We start from the raw sequence: 20,004 nt of genomic DNA on the forward strand, positions 1-20,004 counted from the left end.
TGGATGGCTACTATTATTAAAGCACTCTGAAGATCAAGAATTTACTGGGAAGTTCAAAAGGACCTTTGACAGCTTCTTATGGAGAATATTTTTATTGACAAGAAATATTTTTGTCGCCCAGAGTCCCCTTATTGGGAGAGTTGGGCGATGATAGAAATTTGAAGAATGAATGAATTCTTCAATTCATTATTTATAAATAAATAAATAAATAACTGCTTGAAATTCTTATTTTGCCCATTTTAGTAGCATACGTTAATATATGATTCCAGACAATGTAATATGGTAGTAAACCATTTTATTTATTTATTTATTCAATTTATTATTTATTCATTCAATTTATTATTTATTCATTCAATTTATTATTTATTTATTCAATTTATTACAGGGAATAATTTTCAGTCTTGTTTATGTAAGGGGACTTATAAAATTATGCCAGTACAAGTAGCATTGATTATGGGTTCTTTATATATGTTAGCATTCCTGCCTTCTTCAAACATTAAATGTGCAAACTTCTGGATAAATTTTCTTAACCTCAGTTAAAAACAAAAAAGAAAAAAAGAACTGACTTTTCCCCTAGGATTATATAGGTCACCCTGTCCTTGGTTTCTTGAAGCATTCTGCTGGCATAATAATGACCTGTTTGTAATTGCATTTTTTCTTCTGCTTCTAAGCACTCTGCATACAAATGTTGAATTTACTTTCATAGATCTCTGCCAAGCAATACTAAGATTTATTTCAACTCCTGAGATTTAATCAAAATCTTTTGCCAGTTCTTGATGAGCAAACTTTTTGGTCCTTCCTGATTCTTTAAAGATGAAAAATGTTTCAGGTCAACAACATGTAGAAAACCTGTTGTTCGAAAGATCTCTCCTCAAGTTACAGAATGAATTCAAACAAATTGCAAATGGAAATTGCTATATCCTCTTGATTTTTTGTTTTGGTATTTTTAGGAGGACAAAAGCTTAGGTAGATCAAAAGATATTTCTTTGAAAAGATGTCTTAAATTATGAATACAGCTCTTCTTTGTGGCAATTGTTTAATATCTGAAAGTTTATTTTAAAAGCATTGTAGCTCTTTATATATAATTAAATCAGAAAAAATAGGTAATTTTGATTTATTCATAGAGTTCTTCTCTTTTTTTCTTGTATGCCATCTCTCCTTCCCTAGGAACCACAAAATCAAGCTTGCTGTCAGCACCTAGTATAGTTAGTATGTTTGTACCCGCACCAGAAGATTTTATTGATGACCAGCCTACCATGATGACTGACAAGTAAACACTTTTACATTTCTTTGAGGTTTTGCCATTTAAGACCAGTGATAGGTCCAAAGGGCTGCTTTATTAATGACAGTGACAACAGCTGCAGGAAATTAATATTTTGTAGTTGAAGTGAAACCAGAATAATTGGCTGGATATTTTGTCAATGCTTTAAAGTAAGAAAAGTTAGAATGGCAGTGCAGAAAGGACTGAAATTCTTCAAGATGTAGGGATAGAAGATAGATAAGGGATTATTTGTATCTACACTATTGGGTTTTAAAAAATTGCTAATTATTTTTAGTCCAGAAGTGGGCAAAAACATCAAAACAGCACATTCCTAATTTTAGTGGGAATATAATATTGGCGCATTAAAAGATAGAATAAGTCGGAGCTAGACATTTATAAAAATACTGTCTAGTGTGAGCATATTGTGTTTCTCTGTTGCAGAGGTTTAATCCATCTTCTCTGCTTGAAGAGAGAAAGCCAAAAAAGAAGAGAGGGTTGGGAAATGAAAATTGTAGGATAATGCTAATTTTTCAGCCATTTGGTTAAAAAGAACACTATTCTGCCCAAAATAAAAGAGAAAGTTAAGTAATTGATAGGGAAGTTATAAACCTAAGTTTCATACTAGATTTTAGGCACCTGCCTTTATCTTTCCTTATTTTGATCAATGCATTTATAGAGTGCTGCCCACAAACATCTCTCCCAAAACCTTTAGTTATTAATATAACACGTTCTCTACTGCTTTTCATTTTAACACAAATCTCAAAATGGTTTGTATTGAGATAATCACAGTTACACCAATACAATGCTAAAATCCATAAAGTTAAAAACAGTACAATCAACAATGAATAACATAGCTTAGAATTTATATTTAAATATACTGTATATAAAACGTTTACTATCTTTTGCTTTTAGACACTGGTTTACTGTTGAATTATTTCATGTGTATCAGCTTCCTTGATTATTTTTAATAGAAACATAAGACAGAATTTCTAAAAAAAAAAGAAACCAAATATCGATTATAAATTCATATGGATTCAAATACAATGCTTTGATATCTCATTTTATGCACCTCCAAATACAAGAAGAAAATATTTAATAATGAAGGTTACTTGACTATATAATTTGTTGGTGGAACTGCAGTCAAAAGGGGAGCATGGTTGGTAAATGAGAAGTATCCTGTAAGGTTAATTTATTTCAGTCAGTTGGTCTGGTTGTTTTCTAAAAGGTTTGGCAGCAGGTAGTAAACTGGGCTAAATGAGATTGATTTTCATGACCTTGTTGGCATTTTCTCCTGCTGTTGTGGAAAAGGAAAAAGAAATTTGTCTGTACAATCCTATTAAGTTCAAACATCACAATCTGTTGGAGACATTAGTGAGTGGTTGATCAAATTAACCAAACATCCCCAGTGGGCCAGGATATACTGGTTTTCCAAGTCTTTTTATACAGCCAGTAATATTCTGCCTCATCTCTTCTGCATTTGACATATCCCTTAAGATCAGACATTATAGAACCTTGGCAGAGGTTTGAAATTAGTCTCTTGGCAGTACATGAGCAACATGCCATTCAGTGGCCAAAACGGAATCAAAAATAAACTTCTTAATGATGGAAAATTAACTTGTCTCCTTCCTTGCAACCCATATGTCCCTCACGTATGGAATAATCACTGCAGCAATGTAATGTGATTTTTTAAAATACTAATATTTCATTTTTCCCCCTCTAATTTTCTTATAGATGCCATGACTGTGGAGCCATCCTGGAGGAGTATGATGAAGAAACACTGGGTCTGGCCATAGTAGTTCTCTCCACATTCATCCATCTCAGCCCAGATCTGGCTGCTCCTTTGTTGCTGGATATCATGCAATCTGTAGGAAGGTATATGCTTTCATTTTTTCCCCTCACATCTTCCTTCCTTCTGCAGATAAATGGTTAACAAATAGAGTGAGTTCAGCATTGTTACACATGCTAATGCATCTGCTATTTGAGCAACCTAAAGTGCCTGAAAGTTTATTTCAGGGGAAGTAGATTGGGCTGAAATCCCCAGTCCAGCTCCTTCACTTGTCCCAGCCAGCTGAATGACAGCAAGGAAGCAGGTTTAACTGATTTTACACTGTCACATCATCTAAGCCTCTCCCCCATATCTTCCATTTCTGTTTGAAGGAGGACACAGGGTACCATCATGATATTTGATGAGCACCTTGCCTAAATGAGCTAACTGACTTAGCCAATTGCTGCTCAGACTTTCCTGAACAGGGAAGCTTTATGCCAGGTTAACCAGTTCAGCTACAAGCTACTCAATGTGAGCCCAACTGGAGATCATATCAGATGGCTCCTATTTTGAATGTGCCTCATTCTTCACCTACAGGAAGAAAGGGAAGACAGATCCAGCAGTGATGTTTCTGAGTAAGGATAAACTGTCGTGATTAGTTTGTGGCTTAAATTAGGCCACTGAGCTGAAGGTCTCCATTCTTGAGTTATATGAAAAACTGCACCAACTGAAAAACAGAGTGTTACATAAGGCTAACACTCTGTTATTGATTTAGGAATCTTTTTATGTGGCACCAGAGCAAAGTCACTGAACAGCATCAAACAATACTAGGAGGCTACTGGTAGATTTTAAAAGTGTTATTTTAGCAAGGGAAACATTTAACATTCACTCTCACTATTATGCATGCAAAGGACCCTTCCAGGCAACAGGAAAGGTATGTAAAGTCTCTTGAGAGCCCTCTGGGTTGTTATTCAGTGGAATGGAAGATGGGACTCCAAACTTCTTTTCCCTCCAGCTTTCTGTTATAGGCCATGATGGATCACCTCAGCTGGATTGCTGGGCTTCCTCAGCATCATTCATCAGTTTTAGTGATTGTTTATTTTGTCATCTGGGTAGTCATCAAGGTGTTCTTTGTCATGACCGTATCATGGTAGCAGGGCGTACAAGAATGATATATTCAAGATTTTTCTATCCCTTCACACCTTGTATCTTGACATATTCTTGCACAATCATACTTCATACTTTCAGATCTCACAACTTTCCAACCCTTTAGTGCCTGGTCATGAATGTATCTTATGCCCTCAATTGGTCCTATGACAAGAGCTTGCTGCTGGAGTATTCTTTAGAGGACTGCTTGATAGTAAGAAATATTGGGTCAGAAATGTGCTTTGTTCAAGAGAAGGAGAATTCAGTGAAAATTGCTTTCCCAGGTCATGTTCTTCCCTTTGTCTCTTAACAAAGTGTATGCCTTTCATTACCTGTGCAGTTCGGGGTATCTATCCTCCTTGCCAGGCAATGATGTGGAATGGGATATGTGAAACTATATTATGGTAAAGTAGGAGAAAACATGGGGAAACCAACTTTAGAAGCCACCCCATATATCTGGGATAATATACTGTTATTGTCCTGTGACAGGACACATTTATGGACATGTGCACCAGCACTGATGGGCTGCTGAGAGTAAAAAGCTCTTAGACTGAAGCTGTTCCTTGACAGGTTAGCTGTGGCAAGCAAATCATAACTAACATCTATGAATGGATGCATTTACACAAATTCAGTCCTTATGTCACCCATTTTGACACTTTAATTTCATGTTGCAAGTGAATTGAATTTTGGAGAGGTTTTCTTAATCTGCAGTGATGCTGCCCATCTTCGTTGGTACTCATAGATTGGGCAGTAATAAAGGCCTTGGAAAATCATAAATAATGATGCTCTGGAATATCTGCTTCCTAGGAATGAATAAGAGGATGCACTAGTAATACTTCAGTAGCGGTGCAAACAACTGTTTGTAATAATGATTAGTGGTTTGCTTGTTTATAGACCATTAAGAAAGACTAATACACTTTCTCTCATTTATAATGTACATTTGTTGCAAATGTAAAGGATAGAAAGGATGTGCAGGGAAGGAGTATATGTGCTTTTAGCCAAGAGGCAGATAGGAAACTGATACCTTTCAGAAAGGAGGAACAGCATAGGAAGGTGCCTTATATCAGGCACCCTCACAATTTAGATCACTGTTGCCTGCATTAGTATCTCTAGAGTACCATTCTAGGAAATCTCCCAGCTTTACCTGAAAATACTGTTGACTTAACTGGGATCTTCTGCATACAAACAATATGCTCTGCCAGTGACTCTTCTCCATTGTCATGATAAGGAAAAGCAAGTAGACTTATCAGAGAGTGCCCCAATACAGCCCTTTTACGAAACCATAGTGGCAGTTTTTCTCTGACAGAAGACTGATAAAGTCATCTTAGCTCGATTTTGATTTGATTGTGCAACCAATTCCAACTGTTCTGTTTTATTAAAAAAATAACATTTTTATTTAATTCTCTCCCCCCCATCCCCCGGTCTTTTTCCTCTCACTAGGCTGGCTTCAAGTACCAATTTTTCTAATCAAGCAGAAAGGTACAGTATAATGAAAATCATTTTTTGCCACAGGCCTACAGAAAAAACAAAAAATCCAAAACAGATATTCCTTATATGCTAGAATGTTTGATTTTGAAACAAAACAAAGCAGCAATATTAGATGCTTAAATATCTTGGATCTGAGCATGCACTACAGTATAAAACCAATCTTTTCATAGCTTAGTACAGAGATAGGGAACTATGTTGAAAGAAATGGGGAACTCATGAATATCTTTTTGGCATAATCATACATTTAATTAAGGACCTATAAGGTATGATGTCTTTTGTCAGATAACATCTGAAGTCTCAGATCTTGTAGGAGAAATCAATAACACAGTTCCACCCATGCCTGTATTTAGCGTATGGCAATTCTGCCTTGAGAAGGAACCTGTCATGGACCTATTCTTGGTAGTCTGGAGTTTCTGGTATTAACTGAGTGGCACAGAAAGAAGCCATCCCACAGCAATTGCACATCATGACTGTAACAGGAGAAGATGCTCTTAGAGAAAGGGAAAATTTACATGGGTACCAACATCTCTTGATTTGTGATAATTTCTTTATTCACTATTTGAGGATATCTCCCACCACACAGAGTACAAATTCAATATAGTGCTACATTTTGTAGTGATATAAAAGATATGACAGGAAATTATTGTCGGTAGATCACACCTGTGCTATCCCATATGACACCCTACTTATGTGTTTAACCAACAGAAAAGTAGGGTTGGGAGAGGAAGAACAAATCTGCTCGCCTGGCTTCTCCCCTGCCATCAGACTCCTCAGATCTGAACCAGAGAACCTTTTCTACTTATTTAGGCAGCCCACATCATTCAGAACCCTGGCACTGAAGGCACATATGCACTGAATATTTATTTCCTTCTGAAACCAGGAGACTGAGAGTTCTAGTCCCACTTTAGGCATGAAAGCTGGCTGGGCGACCTTGGGCCAGTCACTCTCAGCCCAGCTTACCTCACGGGGTTGTTGTTGTAGGGAAAATAGGAGGAGGAAGGAGTATTAGGTATGTTTGCCACCTTGAGTTATTTATAAGAATAATAAAGGCGGGATAGAAAATAAAATAAAATAAATAAATAAATAAATAAATAAAATAAAATTGGCCTCTTCATCATCATTTGAATTACAGTTCTCATTATCTATGATAATTGACCATGCAAGTTTAGGCTGATAGGAATTATAGTCAAAACATGTGGAAAACAACAGGATGCCTAGCTTTTGCGGCATGGAGTGTGAAGTGATTTTTTTTAACACTTCTGTGTATGGATTAAAAAGAAGTTTGTATGATGGAAGAGTCTTCACACTGGTGGATATAGTGGCTGCCATTTAGACTGAATAGCAATAGCTTTATATCAGATCTTTCAAAGGAGTGTTGTTTTATTTTTCCTAGTTCTTATTCTTTTTGTGCTGCAAAATATGAATAATCTAATTTTTACTGAATGCCTAGATATGTTCTTATTGGTTCCTTCATGATGAAATATTTTAGTAAGATCATGACATTTTTCTCCTTTCTCTCCTCCTTTACTTTAACACCCCCCCCCCCCCACAGTATGATGATTCCAGGGAATGCTGCAGGTGTGGCCAAGCAGTTTCTCCGTTGTATTTTCCATCAGCTAGCTCCCAATGGTATATTTCCACAGCTGTTTCAGAGCAACATCAAGGGTAATATGCTGTGCTTATAATTTATTTCTGAGACTCTGCATTATGTTTACATGAAATCCCACTAAAAAAATTGTCATTTGCAGATGGAAGCTTTTTACGGACCTTGGCCACCTCTCTTATGGATTTCAGTGAACTGAGTTCCATAGCTGCATTGAGTCAACTCTTAGAGGTCAGTCTGTCACTTCTTTAAGGTGCACTATTAGTATTATTTTCCCACCAGATGTATCTTACAAGTGTTTCATTTTCTACCCTTACATTTTTCATTCTAAAGTTTGCTTGTACTGAAGCAAGCTCAAGACATTTATTCAATTGTGTAACACAGGAGTGGGCATTCTGTTGCCCTATGGCTTCATCTAGCCCTTAGTGTAATTTCCAAATCCTTCTGCAAGAAAGCAATTCAGATTGCTGGCTAGAGATATCTGTTCCTTTTCCAGCAGAGCAATGGGCAGGGAGTAAAATGAAGAAAGAGAACATGCAACCCCAGATAAATTACTTTGAGAAATGCAGGACTTGACTGAAAAAGAAGTTGCCCATTGTTGTGATGGAGTGAACATCCTTTTTTTTCCCCCATGGTGTTGCTCCCCAGAACTCTTGAAAATAGTCATTCATTTCTATCTGGTATGGCACAAACCCTGAAGGAACATGCTATCACTAAAGCAATCGCTCAGGCATTGCATTGTTCCCTTTCACTTAGAGAGATGGTTGCAAATGCCAGGGCTAGGGAAGGAAAAGAAGTGGAAGTAGCTCATTGTAGTGTGTGTATCAAGCTGTAATCCTATACAGATTTCTTGAATAAAGCCTCTTGAAATCAACAGGGCTTCTTTGCAAGGATTTAGTTGAACAATTTCCTGGAGTGGATCCCATTAGATGGATTAGATAAGACTCTATTTATTTATTTGGTGCATTTATTTACAGTATTGCATGTATTTATGGCATGTATACAGCTGCCCAACTTACAAATTGCGATTCTGGGCAGCTAACATTAAAACACAGAACAAAATAGCCATTAAACATAAAAAGCACGGAAACGTGACATGAAACAACATACAACCAAGGCTAAATCACAGCATATTCATATTCCAAAACCATATATCAGACAGGCTCATTCAACATTCTAGCCCAGTGCCTGGGGGGAAAACAAGCTTTTAAGGCCTTTTGGAAGGCCAGCAGGGTTGGGGCCATCGAGATCTTGGGTAGTGTACACTGTTCCAAAAGGCAGGTGCCATGACAGAGAAGACATACCTTCTAGGTGTCATTAGATGACATTGTTTCCTAAAGGGAACCTGAAACATGACCATTCTGTTAGATTTCATGGGATGAGCAGGCACAGATAACCTAGCCTCTGCCATGAAGGGATATAAGTGATATTGAACTGAATTGCACCCAGAAGCCAATAGGAAGCTAGTGTAGCTTGTCAAGTCATGCTGTTACATGAGTGTACCATGTGCACCCATAACTTCCAATGCCACAGCAATATGGACCAATTATAGCTTCCATATGGTCATCAAGGGCAGAATCCTGTTCCACACACGTAGCACTGAGTTTCAAGATGTTTACTTTGAATTGCAAGCAATTACAGGCAATGGCAGGCAGAATGTGTGTGCAAGAACATGCACACTCCAGTGCTGCTTACAAAGAAACAGGAGCTTGCCTGAAGGAATTGAAAGCTGAATCAGCACACAGAAGCATAGTCCAGAAACTCTCCAGCAGTTCAGGTGTCATGGAAGGTTAGCCAGCTGGTATAGTCTGGCTCCTGGATATGGCCTAATTAAAGCTTTTGGCACCTTTGTCCTGATGACTGATGATGAAGTCAGCCTCAGGTGCTTGCTTACTCCCTGATTCCTGAGGCTGACATTCATCTGGAGCAGGCTTCTCCGCATCTGAGTTCTCTGACTTCTAGGAAACCAAGACAGGCATTCCTGTGTAGAGTGCAATACAATAATCCAAATAATCCAAGGCATGAGTGACTATGAGAAAGGTCCCCTGATCTAGGAATTGATGCAATTGGTGCACAAGTTGGAGCTGTACAAAAGCCTTCCTGGACATGGCTACCATCTACTCTTCAAGAAGAAGCCTTGGGTCAAAGAGAACTCCCAAACTGCACACAAATTCTATCTGGGGAAGTGCAACCACATCCAGAACTAAAGATGAAAAGTCTCCAGATCCAGGAGGTCCTATAACCCACAGCTGCTCAGTCTTGCTTGGGTTGTTCTGAAGCTTGTTCTTCCTCATCCAAACCCCCACAGCCTCCAGCATTGAGATAGAACATTGATGGCATCACTTGGTTGATCCAGTGTAGAGATGTATACACCATTAAGAGGCCTGAGGAAGCCTGCAAAGCAAGGATCTAGGGCTGGATCCCACCCTGCCATCAACACCAACTGGACTGGGCCTTGGAGGAAAGAGGTGCACCCTGCAACACTGTGCCCCCCACTCCTAATCCCCAAACCCAATCTAGAAGGATACAGTTATCAGTGGTATCAATGGCCACTGAATGATCAAGGAGAACCAGGACAGATGCACATGAAAGATCTCTTTCTCCACATATGCACCTTCAAATATTTCTCCTCTTAAGAGACTTAACATACACTCTATTACGTGTGAATCAGAAAGACAGTGCCTATTGTAGCTGATTGTGGGAAGAAATCTGAAATAAGAGCTTAGATATATACATATTTTAAACAAAATGAAAAGTCCTTGCTATTTTTATTTCACATCTTTTGCCTGAATGGCTTGCTTATTTTCTTAGGGCTTAAACAACAAAAAGAATTTGCCAGCAGGAGGTGGAATGTTACGCTGCTTGGAAAACATTGCTACATTCATGGAAGCTCTGCCAATGGATTCCCCAAGCAATCTTTGGACTACGATCAGCAATCAGTTTCAGACTTTCTTTACCAAGCTACCATGTGTTTTGCCCCTTAAGGTAGTTTATTCAAACTAGTTCCACTGTGATATGTTCTGGGAAAGACTTGTGCCTGAAATTCTTGAGAAGCAAACCCTGCTGCCAGTCACTGTAAATGACACGAGACATATAAGGCAACTGTTCTTCTGCTTGACTTATATGTATGTATTTTGGTCAAACTGTTTCTTTTTAATGCTTGTGGGAACTTGGGGGGTTGAAATGAAAGTAGAAATGGGATGGGGCAGTGGTGCCATTCCTGACTGGGCCACCAGATTTTTTTTTCTTGAAAAAAAAAATGATGGAAAAGGCAGGAAGTAATGATGCAAAGGTGGATCTGCTCCTTTGCTCTGGCTGATGACATTAAGAAGGCAGTTCCAGTGCATATGTGGGGACCAAGGATTCTCCCTAGTGCCACCTTTAGGCACCAGGTACTGTGGACCAAGCCGGGTGCAAAGTTGAACACTCCTCCTTGTCTAAGGATGCGCACTGGCCAGTGCTGCCAGGTTAATGTGCTATACCAGTCCCCAATGTGCATATCTTTACCTTGTTGGTGTTGGCCAGTATCTGTGCCTTGCCAGTATCATAGTTTATCTGCTATCCAGCAAGCAGCAAGATGTAGGCACCTGGGAAAGACTTCCATTGCTTTCTGAGAAGGTGACCGAGGGCAATTGCCCAGCCTGCTCCAACCCTACAACTTTGCGCCATTGGTTGCTGAAGGTTCAGTAGTGTTACTCATATGCTTTCACTCATTTTTTGCAAACATGAGAGCTAGGAACTTGGTTTCGCTCTCTCTTTTTAAATTAACACATAGGTTCTTTTGGAAGTAGGAATTATGCTGAATGCCCCGTTCTGTGCTTCCTCATTGGGTAGCTCTGCCTTTCTTTGATAAATCTGACATTTATCAAATCCTGAATGAACATGTGAAGAATGGCTTGTAATTCTTATGTATCTTTCTCCTTTACCTAAAGTGTTCATTAGATTCCAGTGTAAGGATAATGATCTGTTTGCTGAAGATTCCCACCAGTAGCGCTGCCAGGGTAAGTTAGGAAAAAAAGTAGGGAACTAAACAGCTTTACTAATACAGTAAAAAATTTTTTAAAGGTGTTGCATTGAGTATCTGTATTTATTCTCCTATGTGTTTGGCCAACATTTTACAGTACATTTAAAGTTCTCCTGGATAAAGGAATTAACTGAAGCATAAAATAGAATCAGTACAAGTGTCCTATATCATACTTGTTTTGCAGTTTTTCTCTCCCAAGTTAGATAAACCTCTCTTACTTCCCATCACTAATTCTTGTTTATTATTGTTTCAGCAGAAAAAGTTATAATGAATGAAATTTGTCATATTAATCTGGAAAAGATCTCCTAAGCGGGAGGGACTTGTTTGTTTCCTTGTTACTTCAATTTATATGGCCACCCATCTCTCAGCAGTGACTCTGGGCAGCTACCATAGAATTAAAACTCAATACAGCCTAATAATAATAATAATAATAATAATAATAATAATAATAATAATAATAATAATATAATGGCAGTCGAGGATGACAACAATGTCTATAAATAAACATCCACTTTGTGGATCAAATTAATAGTAGCTATGCAAAAGCTTTTCTGACCATGGCTGTCACTTGTTCCTCAAACTAGAGCTAGCAGTCCAGGAGAACTCCTAAACTGTGCACTGGTTCTATATGAGATAGTGCTATCTCATCCAGAACTAAAGAGCAAGTTATTGGATCCAGGTGGGCCTAAAATCCATAGCCACTTGGTCTTGGCAAAGTTGAGCTGAAGCCTATTATTTCCCATCAAGGCCCCTGCAGTCTCCAGACATTGAGAAAGCATCTCAACAGCATCACTTGGTTAGCACAGGGAGGGAACATATAAATAAGCATATTGATGAGACTTCACCCCCTGCCAGCAGATTAAATTGAGACTCACCCAATTTATTCATGTAGATGTTGAACAGAAGCAGGGAGTGTCAAGCCCTGAGGAACTCCACAAAGACGAGGCCTTGGACTAGATCTCTTCCCCCACCCCCCAACTGGAATTGGAACTGAACCAGATGAAGAACCACCATAACACAGTGTTCCCCACTTTCAATCCCCTAACTGTTCCAGAAGGATACCATGATCAATTGACCCCACCTCCTGACCCCCATGCCTGGTGATGCTTAAATTTGACATCAGATGTATTATCAGAACAAGAATCTGCAATTAGTAAATTTAGCCAAACCACTCTTGAGGGGCTCTTTCTGAAGAATTTTATTTTACCCCTAATTTGTTTGTTTATTTATTTATGAAATATATACACTGCTTCAGTCCATCTGGACTACAGGCAGTTTTCAATGCATGTCTATAACTTGATGATGTATGATTGCTGTGGATCTGCCTTCACTGTGAAGCATTGTGGTTGAGACGCTGTGAAGAATCCAGAAGCTTCTGAAGCCTTCACTCTCCAAAAGAGTGGGATAAATGATCTCTCTGTGCTGTGGCTTGCTTTTCCATTGAGAGAGGCCAGCAGTATGAGCCAACTTTCTACATTTATCTAGTGACTATCACAGGGGAAAAAGTTCCATTTTCCCCTGAAACATCCTCCAGGAGTTCATTCAAGGTATTGGCAGAGAAATTCCTGAGTATCAGCCATTAGAATGAATCAGCTTGGACAGTCACAGCCTTGCACCTTCCAAGTGAAAAGTAAAAGCTTTGTTATGATGGAAAATTTCATAATACATGCATTGTGCATTTTGCTGAGGCATGGAAATGTTCTGACATCATTATGATTATTGTTGTTATTATTATCATTACAGAGTCTGCTGGAGCCATTTTCAAAATTGCTGAGCTTTGTCATTCAGAATGCCATCTTTACCCTGGCTTATTTGATTGAACTGTGTGGCTTATGTCACCGAGCTTTCACAAAGGTAATTCAATTGTACACATTTTAAAAATTCGTTGGAGAGAGGTGAAAATAGTACCTTTCCACGTAAACATGCACATTATTGTTCTTTCCAGCAGAACAGAAATTTACTAGGCAAATCTGTATTTTTTAAAAAATGAAGGATTCTATAATCCTCTAGTTAGGATTAGATGAAACTTTGAGAACAATTATTTTAAACAGTTGGGCAAATTTAAGTTGACCTCCTTGTTTCCAGATTTAAGATAACTCATTAAGAGATAAAAGGAATCCACTGGAAGGACTTGTTGTTGTTTATTCGTTTAGTCGCTTCCGACTCTTCGTGACTTCATGGACCAGCCCACGCCAGAGCTTCCTGTCGGTCATCAACACCCCCAGCTCCCCCAGGGACGAGTCCGTCACCTCTAGAATATCATCCATCCACCTTGCCCTTGGTCGGCCCCTCTTCCTTTTGCCTTCCACTCTCCTTAGCATCAGCATCTTCTCCAGGGTGTCCTGTCTTCTCATTATGTGGCCAAAGTATTTCAGTTTGGCCTTTAATATCATTCCCTCGAGTGAGCAGTCTGGCTTTATTTCCTGGAGAATGGACTGGTTGGATCTTCTTGCAGTCCAAGGCACTCTCAGAATTTTCCTCCAACACCACAGTTCAAAAGCATCGATCTTCCTTCTCTCAGCCTTCCTTATGGTCCAGCTCTCGCAGCCATATGTTACTATGGGGAACACCATTACTTTAACTATGTGGACCTTTGTTGTCAGTGTGATGTCTCTGCTCTTAACTATTTTATCGAGATTGGTCATTGCTCTTCTCCCAAGGATTAAGCGTCTTCTGATTTCCTGACTGCAGTCAGTATCTGCAGTAATCTTTGCACCTAGGAATACAAAGTCTTTCACTGCTTCTACATTTTCTCCCTCTATTTGCCAGTTATCAATCAAGCTGGTTGCCATAATCTTGGTTTTTTTGAGGTTTAGCTGCAAGCCAGCTTTTGCACTTTCTTCTTTCACCTTCATCATAAGGCTCCTCAGTTCCTCTTCACTTTCAGCCATCAAAGTGGTATCATCTGCATATCTGAGATTGTTAATGTTTCTTCCAGAGATTTTAACTCCAGCCTTGGATTCCTCAAGCCCAGCTTGTCGCATGATGTGTTCTGCATACAAGTTGAATAGGTAGGGTGAGAGGATACAGCCCTGCCGTACTCCTTTCCCAATCTTAAACCAGTCCGTTGTTCCATGGTCTGTTCTTACGGTTGCTACTTGGTCGTTATACAGATTCTTCAGGAGGCATACAAGATGACTTGGTATCCCCATACCGCTAAGAACTTGCCACAATTTGTTCTGGTCCACACAGTCAAAGGCTTTAGAATAGTCAATAAAACAGAAATAGATGTTTTTCTGAAACTCCCTGGCTTTTTCCATTATCCAGCGGATATTGGCAATTTGGTCCCTAGTTCCTCTGCCTTTTCTAAACCCAGCTTGTACATCTGGCAATTCTCGCTCCATGAACTGCTGAAGTCTACCTTGCAGGATCTTGAGCATTACCTTACTGGCATGTGAAATGAGTGCCACTGTTCGATAGTTTGAACATTCTTTAGTGTTTCCCTTTTTTGGTATGGGGATATAAGTTGATTTTTTCCAATCTGATGGCCATTCTTGTGTTTTCCAAATTTGCTGGCATATAGCATGCATTACCTTGACAGCATCATCTTGCAAGATTTTGAACAGTTCAGCTGGGATGCCGTCGTCTCCTGCTGCCTTGTTATTAGCAATGCTTCTTAAGGCCCACTCAACCTCACTCTTTAGGATGTCTGGCTCTAGCTCACTGACCACACCGTCAAAGCTAGCTCCGATATTGTTATCCTTCCTATACAGGTCTTCTGTATATTCTTGCCACCTTTTCTTGATCTCTTCTTCTTCTGTTAGGTCCTTGCCATCTTTGTTTTTGATCATACCCATTTTGGCCTGGAATTTACCTCCAATGTTTCTAATTTTCTGGAAGAGGTCTCTTGTCCTTCCTATTCTATTGTCTTCTTCCACTTCCGTGCATTGCTTGTTTAAAAATAATTCCTTATCTCTTCTGGCTAACCTCTGGAATTTTGCATTTAATTGGGCATATCTCCCCCTATCACTGTTGCCTTTTGCTTTCCTTCTTTCTTGGGCTACTTCTAGTGTCTCAGCAGACAGCCATTTTGCCTTCTTGGTTTTCTCTTTCTTTGGGATGTATTTTGTTGCCGCCTCCTGAACAATGCTGCCAACTTCTGTCCATAATTCTTCCGGGACCCTATCTACTAAGTCCAGTCCCTTAAATCGATTCCTCACCTCCACTGCATATTCCTTAGGAATATTAGTGAGCTCATATCTAGCTGATCTGTGGGTCTTCCGTAATCTCTTTAGTCTGATCCTAAATTGTGCAAGAAGAAGTTCGTGATCTGAACTACAGTCAGCTCCAGGCCTTGTTTTTACCGACTGTACGGATGTCCGCCACCTTTGGCTGCAAAGGATGTAATCAATCTGATTTCGGTGTTGTCCATCTGGTGAAGTCCATGTATAAAGCCGTCTCTTAGGTTGTTGGAAGAGAGTGTTTGTTATGCAGAGTGAGTTGTCTTGGCAAAATTCTATCAGCCTATGTCCTGCTTCATTTTGTTCTCCCAGGCCATACTTACCTGTAATTCGAGGTGTCATTTGACTGCCCACCTTAGCATTCCAGTCTCCTGTGATGAAAATAACATCTCTTTTAGGCGTGTTGTCCAGTAGGTGCTGCAGATCCTCATAGAACTGCTCTACTTCAGCTTCTTCAGCATCTGTGGTTGGGGCGTATATTTGGATCACTGTGATGTTAGATGGCTTGCCCTGAATTCGAATTGAGATCATTCTGTCGTTTTTTGGGTTGTATCCAAGCACTGCTTTAGCCACTTTACTATTAATTATGAAGGCTACTCCATTTCTTCTGTGGTCCTCTTGTCCACAGTAGTAGATCTGGTGGTCATTTGATGTGAAGTGGCCCATTCCAGTCCATTTCAGTTCACTGACGCCCAGGATGTCTATCTTTAATCTTGACATCTCACCAATAACCACATCCAATTTGCCCTGGCTCATAGATCTTACATTCCAGGTTCCAATGGTGTGTTGATCCTTAGAACATCGGATTCGCCGTTCACCACCAGCACCGTCGGCCGCTAGCCGTCCTTTCGGCTTTGAGCTAGCTGCGTCATCACGTCTGGGGCTAGTTGAGCTCATCCTCTGTTCCTCCCCAGTAGCATTTTGACCATCTTCCGACCTGGGGGTCTCACCTTCCGATGGTATACCGACGTATCTCTGGTTGTACTGATCCATTTAGTTTTCACGGCAAGAATACTGGGGTGGGTTGCCATTACCTTCCCCAGGGATCGCATTTAGTCTGACCTCTCTGTCATGACCTTCCCGTCTTGGGTGGCCCTTCACGGTTTAGCTCATGGCATCATTGAGGTGCTCAAGCTCCAGCACCACGACAAGGTAACGATCCTTTGCTGAAGGGAAGGACTTACATCCTGTTAAATACATATCAGGATGTGACAATAGCAGCAAGAGCTGTATATCATGTGACAGACTGCGTTTATGAATTTGGGATAAAAGTATCATGATCTGATGTTAATGCTGCAAAAGTGTAATATATATACTTCTTTGTATTTCCATTCCAGAGGCTTTGTAGATGCTGTCCTACACTTATTTTGCATTTGGTACTGATTTTTAATGGGAAGTGGATGATAATGAAATATTTAGCTTTCTCCTAACACATCACAAGGGTCTATAATGCATCCAATCCACTGAAAACTAGCATGGATAGTGGTTAAAATAACAGATTAGGGCCCAGTTCAATTTGACACACCCAGGATTGCTCTTGACCAGTTATTATCTAGGAAAAATGAGCAACCTCTGGTGAAAGCCTTCTGTTTAAGAACACACTGAGACACACACACTTATTTGTTTGTTTAGTAATCAAAGACCACAAAAGGCTGGGTAATAATCTCATATTGCGTATCAATTTGCCAAGGCAGGATTTCTCTGATGACTTTGGTATTTTAATCTTAGTAGGATTATATACCATTTAATTTTTTTTCTTGAAAAAGGATGGGAAATTGCTCCATCATTGCACACAGAAAAATAATTTAGATATGAAACAATCTGGCCGACATAGCCCCATTTTTGTGCAGAGACATGAAAAATCAGAGATACCCCATCACACGGGGCAGACAAAACTGGGTTAGTTGAACAAATCTAAGAAAAGGGTGTGCTAGAAGGCAGCTTCTCACACTTTCCTGATCATAGATCATAGAAGTTGCTCCTTCAGTTCCCAGCATCTTCAGTTAGAAGCATCATCTGAATGAAGATGCTAGGAATTGAAAGTGCAACTTTCCCAAGGGACCTCATGCTGGAGCAAATAATTGTGACATATTATTAATGAGACAGCAGTTATTCTCTTATATACATTTTTTCTTCCACAGCCTCTTTCATGTTATCATTTTATTTATTTACCTTATTTTATTTATATGCCATTCAAGAAAGCCAACATAGCATAATGGTTAACTAGGAGTGGGGAGACCCAAGTTTTAATTTTTTTCTTCGGCACAGGAGCCAGCTGGGTGACCTTTGGCCAGTCACTCCCACTCAACCCCCAATGGTGTTGGGCTCCTTGTCCCATCATGCATTGATGGCTTTCCATGTGAACTAGGCAAGTGCAGTGCAAACAGGTAGACCCTGCAATCAAGTGGGACACATGCTAAGAACAGCCACCACAACAGTTTGCATGACACCCAATCCTCAAAGGCTCGAAGCAGCTAACAGTCTCATTCTGCCAAACATCTTTTCTCGTGTTCTTCAATGGCACTCTGAAACTTCTTTTCACTTTATTCCAAGTGGCTTCCACATCCTCTTTCTTTTTGTCTCCTTACGTTGGGAGATTATTTTCTAATACTGGCATGAATGAAAAGGGAAGGTTTTTCATAGCAGCCCCCCTGCTTTAGAACACCCTTCCCCAGCGGGCACAGGTGCCTTTCTTACAGACTTTCCACAGAGTCGACAAACAGACCTGCTCAGTGGGCTTTCAGCGACTAATTATTAATGTTGATGGCTTCATTTGGGTATCTTTCATTATCTTTTGTTTCTGATGCTGGGTTATAACGATTGAGTTTTAACTTTGTAACCCACCCAGAATCTTTTTTATACAGCTCTTGTGCTTTCTCTTCCTACAGTTTTTTTGCTTTCACTCTAGTTGCTTTTATTTCTTTTCTTTTTGATTCCATGTCCATTTTTTCCCAAGATCCACTCTTGAAACTACCAAATGTAGTCTGTCCCACATTCAGAGCCTCTCATTGCTCTTCACTAATTCTATCAGTTTTTCACCATGAACAATCAAATCCAATGTGCTTTTTGATACATTCCTTTTCAATGTGTCTGTATGAAGAGATTTAGGTTTTTAAAAAAACACTTTTTCTAAACTGATGCTCACCAGTCACATTCCCATTTATTTTGTGCCTCAGTAGGGCCTCATTACTTTTTCTGTACTCTCTTGTCTCATTCTTAACCATCCATTTATGTCATATAACAAAATACTTTCCCCCATTCAGAATGTTGCACGATTTTTCCCCAAATTCATTCCTGGCTCTTCCATAATTAGCATTCACTGGAGTGAAACACGTAACTGTCAACACTCTATGGATTCTTACTTTCATGCAAACCTACAATAACCTAGAAGTCACCAATTCATATTTTCTGACATATATTTTAGTCTTTCCATTCATAATTAAATCTATACCTTCACTTCCCTTTATGCATTATACATTCATTGACTTTATTCTTCATTCATTCATTCATTCATTCATTCATTCATTCATTCATTCATTCATTCATTCATATGATCCTTCCCCTTTCTCTTAGTTTCACAGACACACCACATAACTATTTTTTTCTTTCTCTAATTCTGTTCATTAATTCATTTTTTTTGCCATTTTTTCCTCTTACATTCTATGGTGTATTCTTCCATATGTCACAGTTGCCACCAGAAGACCATCACCACAGTGGCTTGGATCAACTGAGGATTTAATATAATACTAATTTTTACTAATTTTAATAAAATTGAGAGAGTATAGTTTAAGTTACTAGACTTAGTCATATCTATGCAACTTGAAGCATTGCCTGCTGTATAGATAATACCTGTCAGTTTTGGCACACTTTCGTCAGTGTGCCACAAATGCAACCAAAGCTGAATTTTATAGGAACTACATTGCAAGCCAAAATATTGTTTCCCTTACCCTACCCACTTGGATATATTATAGTGTATGGATTACTCTCAGGGTCCATCTTTTTTTTTCTTTCAATTTCAATTTTTCTTTCTTTCAATTCAATTTTGGCTTAATATTTTCATTTATATTCTATAGCTGAGATCCTAAATTATCAGGATTGAAACTCCTCTACTTTGATATTTCACTGATGGAAGAAAGAGGTTGTCTCCACCAATGGTTGTTTCCACCTGCAGCCTCTCTGTCCTCCTTCCCCATATTTGATCTGGAACTTCTGGGACTTCTAGAACAGAATATCAGTTGTCACAGAAGCGATAGGGAAAAGGGAAATAGATTGATGTTCAGGATCCAAACATCTACCTAGGGATATATATGTACAAGCACAAAAATAAAGTGTAGCAAAAGCCAAGTCCCACAGGCCAGTAGATGACCTAAAGGAGACCACCACATTAAAATTTGTGAACATCAAAGAAAATGTTACTGTACTTAGGAATGTTCAAAGATCATCAATCAATAAGGAGGATCATCTGCTAGTAAGGAGGGTTTAGAAGAAAATGGCCACCAATTCAAATATTTAATGTAATTTTTATAATAAATTGTC

The 20,004-nt window shown here is 39.2% G+C and overlaps 1 protein-coding gene across 1 annotated transcript in view; it reads left to right on the forward strand.

The window, feature by feature from the left end:
- UNC79 (unc-79 homolog, NALCN channel complex subunit) overlaps positions 1-20,004 on the forward strand; it is a 142,632-nt gene that overhangs the window by 96,798 nt on the left and 25,830 nt on the right. The window contains exons 36-43 of the mRNA XM_063290266.1: positions 1,168-1,270; positions 2,993-3,133; positions 5,613-5,651; positions 7,213-7,325; positions 7,409-7,494; positions 10,075-10,248; positions 11,196-11,264; positions 13,031-13,141. Coding sequence (XP_063146336.1) covers positions 1,168-1,270; positions 2,993-3,133; positions 5,613-5,651; positions 7,213-7,325; positions 7,409-7,494; positions 10,075-10,248; positions 11,196-11,264; positions 13,031-13,141 — 836 coding nt within the window. The remainder of the gene's footprint in view (positions 1-1,167; positions 1,271-2,992; positions 3,134-5,612; positions 5,652-7,212; positions 7,326-7,408; positions 7,495-10,074; positions 10,249-11,195; positions 11,265-13,030; positions 13,142-20,004) is intronic.

The sequence above is a fragment of the Candoia aspera genome, chromosome 1, assembly GCF_035149785.1.
Source record: "Candoia aspera isolate rCanAsp1 chromosome 1, rCanAsp1.hap2, whole genome shotgun sequence".
Taxonomy (NCBI): Eukaryota; Metazoa; Chordata; class Lepidosauria; order Squamata; family Boidae; genus Candoia; species Candoia aspera.